This window comes from Zea mays, chromosome 3, assembly GCF_902167145.1.
Source record: "Zea mays cultivar B73 chromosome 3, Zm-B73-REFERENCE-NAM-5.0, whole genome shotgun sequence".
NCBI lineage: Eukaryota > Viridiplantae > Streptophyta > Magnoliopsida > Poales > Poaceae > Zea > Zea mays.
In genome coordinates, this window is record NC_050098.1 from 16,483,539 (window position 1) to 16,488,538 (window position 5,000).

The 5,000-nt window shown below is 49.9% G+C and overlaps 1 protein-coding gene across 1 annotated transcript; it reads left to right on the forward strand.

Annotated features, from left to right (window-relative positions):
• Positions 1–656: 656 nt before the first annotated feature.
• Positions 657–1,870, forward strand: LOC103649761 (DUF674 family protein). Its single transcript, XM_008675481.4, has 2 exons — positions 657–1,378; positions 1,490–1,870. Exons 1-2 carry the CDS (start codon positions 731–733, stop codon positions 1,583–1,585), a joined length of 744 nt encoding a protein of 247 aa, XP_008673703.1. The 5' UTR covers positions 657–730; the 3' UTR covers positions 1,586–1,870.
• Positions 1,871–5,000: the final 3,130 nt, after the last annotated feature.

Genomic DNA, 5,000 nt, shown 5'->3' on the forward strand with positions numbered 1-5,000 from the left:
ATCAGGGTCTGGAAAATCATTTGCTTGATGAGGCTCATCTCGTCTATGGAAGACCACGGTCATGTTCATCCACGTGTCCGTGCCGAGGCGAGGTGCCTCTCTTTATGTACCCCAAGTAGAGATGGCAATGGGTACCCGCTATCCGAAATTCAGTGGGTTTTTGCTCTATTAGGATATGGGTTTGGGTCAATTTCTCTACCCATGGGTTTGTTAATAGGTTCAAATGGAAACCCAACGGGTACATGGGCATGGATTTGTTCTTCCACTACCCATACCCGCAAACCCATGGGTTTTTAAAACCCGCCTTAAAATAAACATTTCTTATAAATATGTCTCATAATATTATTAATTGAATATGTTCTAATTGAAATAAACTTTATGTAACAATTTTTAGGCTAAAATTAGTCATCACTTGTTCCTTTTATGCTAGCTTATTAATGTATTGATTGTCATTTACATGATAAATTATTTTTTATGTTGATGTTAGTGGATATGGGAAACCCGTTGGGTACCCGAAACCTGCATGGGTATGGGTTTGGACAAAATTTTATATCCGTCATGGATATGAGTTTTTTAGCGGGCGTATTTTTTATTCGCGGGTACGAGTTTGGGCAGGTAATACCCAGCGGGTTTTTACCCATTGCCACGCTCCAGTGCAGCCGGGCGAAGCATCCTCCTCCACCCTTCACCCGTTTTCAAGAAAGTAGCGAAGCCCGACGCCTACGACGAGATGGCAACCACCACAGCCGCCGCCGCGTTGAGCATGAAGCTCCTCATCAACAAGAAGGCGCAGCGGGTGCTGTTCGCGGAGGCGAGCAAGGAGGTGGTGGACTTCCTCTTCTCCCTCCTCGCGCTGCCCGTCGCCAAGGCCGTGAAGCTGGTCGGGAAGGATGCCATGGTCGGCTGCGTCGGCAACCTCTATGCCAGCGTCGACAAGCTTGACTCCACCTACCTGCAGGCCGGCGCCGCCAAGGACGCGCTCCTCTGCCCCACAGTTGTCTCGCCGGCGGCGAACACCCGCAGCTCCCTCCTCCGTCTGCCGGAGCCGTCGTCGGTGCAGCCAGAGAATCTGTATAGATGCACCGGCAATAGCTACATCACGGACGAGTATGACAAGGAGTGCCCGCAATGTGGCTACTCCATGTCCATGGAGACCGTAGTGCACAACTACCGGCCGTCGGCGAGGGCCGCTAGAGGCCAAACGGTGGCGCAGAGCGCGGTGGGAGGGTTCGTGCAGGGCATCGTGACGTACACGGTGCTGGACGACCTGACGGTGACGCCCATGTCCGCCATCTCCAGCATCACCCTGCTGAACACCTTCGCCGTGGCGGACCTCGGCGACCTGGAGGAGAAGAAGGTGAAGCTGGGCTACAACGAGGTCAAAGCACTGCACTGCTAGATCTTTCGTTCGCACGTTTGTCATCTATTGTTGTTGGATCTTGTCATCTTGGCAACATCGTCAGCTTGCATGTGGATGGATTTGGTGCAGGGCTTGGCGGTCCTCAAGGCCTCCCTGCAGTCCAAGACGGTGCTCACGGATGTCTTCATCCACGGCAAGGCTGCGTCGTCTAGTGCTCGCGCTTGAAGGCCACCGTGCTAGCGGGCGCGACTGGCTCCTGGCGTGAACGAAATAAGTAAGGTTTGGTTTGCTCTTTTGTGATGGGATGGATCAACTTGCTGCGACGACGTCGTCCGGCCGTTTTAGCCTTTTGGTTTGGGTTTGTACTGAACTGATATCATCTGGTAGCTTTTGGTTGGCGGATCGCATGGGGTCTTATTTGGTTGCGATGTCGGTGCCGGCGTGCCGCAAAGGGACTGAACTTTGTACACACATGCCCTGTTCAACGTCCATGGATTGCTTGCTGTGTCATCTCTGCGTTCGCACGCCGCAATGTGTGACAGCTAGTACGTACGTGTAGCATCTAATGACATGCGATTACGCTGTCAATGCGTGTGGTTATGCTAATGTTTTGTGTGTGTAGACTTCGACCTGTTCGCCATCTGCTGCTTCCAGATAACAACAGGGCACGTCGCACTCTTCACCCAAGAGCACGTCGCACGCGGTAGGATCACAAAATGGAACAACAGATCATCCCGCACATCGCACGTAGTATGATCGTTTGGTTGAGAGATGAGATTTGACCATTCTTTCTGGATCTTCGTTAGAGTATAATAATACTGTTCCACTTTCAAGCGTCTGGTTAAGAGACGAGATGAAATAGGTGTTAGAAATTTAGGCAATTTTCAGTTTTAATTTTGTTGAGCACCGTTTTGAGCTGGTGGACGATCCGGCCCTGAGGCCGGACGGTCCGCGGTCCGGACAGTCCGCGCCTGTGGGCCGGACGGTCCGCGCATGCGCAGAATAGATTAGGGTTTCGAGTTTTGTGCTATGTTTGTTAGCTATATTCGCGGAATTAGCTCGGAATCCGGTCGTGTAAAGAGTCCAGCCCCCCTCCTCTATAAAAAGAGAGGTCTACGACCGATTTGTAATCATCAATCGAATCAATACAACTTCTATTTCGCATTTTATCCTAGGAGTAGTTCTAGTCTAGTTTAGGTTTAGCCTCTCGATCCCCAAATTCTTCGCCTCTCTTCGACTCTACGCCGATTAGAGGAGTCTAGGTCGGCCGGCCCGAGCCTAGACAACCCCTAGGATCTCTCCTCCCCGACGGGGTCCCTCCCGGGAGCAAGATCCAGGCGCCGCCGGCGATCTTCCGCCGCCCCTGCGCACGCACGGACCGTCCGACCCCAGGGTGCGGACCGTCCGACCATCAGGCAGGAAACCTTAGCCCCTGCGCCAGGTCGCGGACCGTCCGGCCCTAGGCCGCGGACCGTCCGCGCCTGACCAGAGAGCACCACCGCCGGTTCTTCTTGAGTATTTGACGCTACGAAAAGGCGTCAACATACTTTTTGGCGACTCCGCTGGGGACGACAAATACAGAGTCATCAAATCGGCCCTCAATGGCTGGTTCAAGGGATAGCTCTGATATTTCCCCAAGCAACATCATAAAGCCGACTTGGGACACATTGTCGGCTGACGAACAGCTCCAGTTCGAGGAGCACAAGGAACAGATGATCCAGGAGGCAAAAGCGAGGTTCTTGGCCAACTTCAAAGTGGACAGGAACAACAAAGTCGTCCGACATCGGGCGACAGATCCGGCTTCACTGCGACCCACACCAGACATCCCCAATGTAAGTAATACAAACGAGCTGCAATCTCTTAAGAATTATGTAGATGAACAGCGTGAGCAAATGCAAAATATCATAGGGGATATGCAAAACGACTATAGGAGACTAGCGCGTGCATTTGACAAATCTAGCATTGCAAATTTTCCGTCACACGAGGTAGAATTAGGAGGTAACACGCGTAATACATCGGATGTAGGTTGTCACGACCAGTCACAACCCCTTTATGGGATGCTGATGGACACGTACCCTGAGCAACCGCAAATCGGCAGCAAAACAGCTGATCTGCACATGTTCGGACCGTCCGCACGTGAGCGCGGACCGTCCGGGCCAGCCACGGCCGGGCCCATTTTTAATGAAGTACCAGACACGCACCCGAGCCACCACATATGACACAGAACCTAAACTACCCAGTCGGACGGTCCGCATACAACGACGGGCGGTCCGCATATAACCACGGACGGTCCGGGTACGTATCCAGACAGTCCGCGCATGAGTCTTTTGAGGAGGATTATTACCTAAATCCTCGCTCGTCCCAGCAACACTTCCCATCACACTATGCAATGCACCAGCCCATTAATTCAGGATCCAGAGCTCAGGAAAGCTTTCCGGCCCCACCTAGAAGGCCGGAAAGAAACAATCAAACCTATGAGCCATATAGGGCAAATAGAAATGCACCACGTAGTTCAAACCAATGGAGGGAAAGACAACATACTAACATACAACCAACCCCACCTATGTTTGACCAGAGAGTCGGTGGTTTTGCACCGGCTGCCATTGATATAGTGAGGGAAGAAATAGCCGGGGCGTTTCGAGATAAGCTCGGAGTAAGCATGGTCCCTGGGGGGCAATCATATCGGAAACCTTATGACAGCCGATTTGATCACCACCCGTACCCACAGGGAACTAGAATACCCGAATTCGCAAAATTTTCGGGTGATCAAGGGAAAAACACGCGCGAACATATAGGCCAGTTCTTAGCACAATTGGGAGAATTGGCCGACACAAAGGCATTTTGCGTGCGTTTATTTTCATTATCTCTAACAGGAACCGCGTTTGCATGGTATGTCACTTTACCTCCTAATTCCATTTCATCATGGGGGGATCTAGAACAAAAATTTCATGATCATTTTTTCTCCGGTGACTATGAGTTGGATTTGGTAGATTTAGTGTCATTGCGACAGACAAAAGATGAATCGGTTAATGATTACATCCGGAGGTTCCGAGATACAAGAAACCGATGCTTTCAAATTCATTTAGCAGAAAAACAGCTAGTAGGATTAGCCTTTAATGGTCTACGATATTATTTAAAAGAAAGAATAGAAGACATCCAATTTTTTACACTAGCACAATTACACCAGAGAGCTTTGGCTTGCGAAAGCCGGAGCAAAGAAACTGCTAAAACAATGCGTCACAACGTACATATAGTAGAATGCGACCAAAGTAGCTCAGATGACGAATTAGCAGAAGTGTAAATGGTTTGGCCAAAACAGTCCAAATCTTCGGCTTGTTCCTCCTTACAGCCGGTTCAAAAGAAACGGCAAGAGTAGGTTAAGTTTACGTTTAATGTTGGTAAGTGTGATAAAATATTTGACGAATTACTCAAAAATGGCAATATTAAAATAAATCACACTGTTCCATCCGCCGACGAGCTAAAACGCCGTGCGTACTGCAAGTGGCATAACTCATTTTCTCATACCACTAATGATTGTAATGTATTTCGGCGACAGATTCAATTGGCCATTAACAAAGGACGATTGAAATTTCAGGAAATGCAGGTGGATACAGAGCCCTTTCTGATGAACATGATCGAC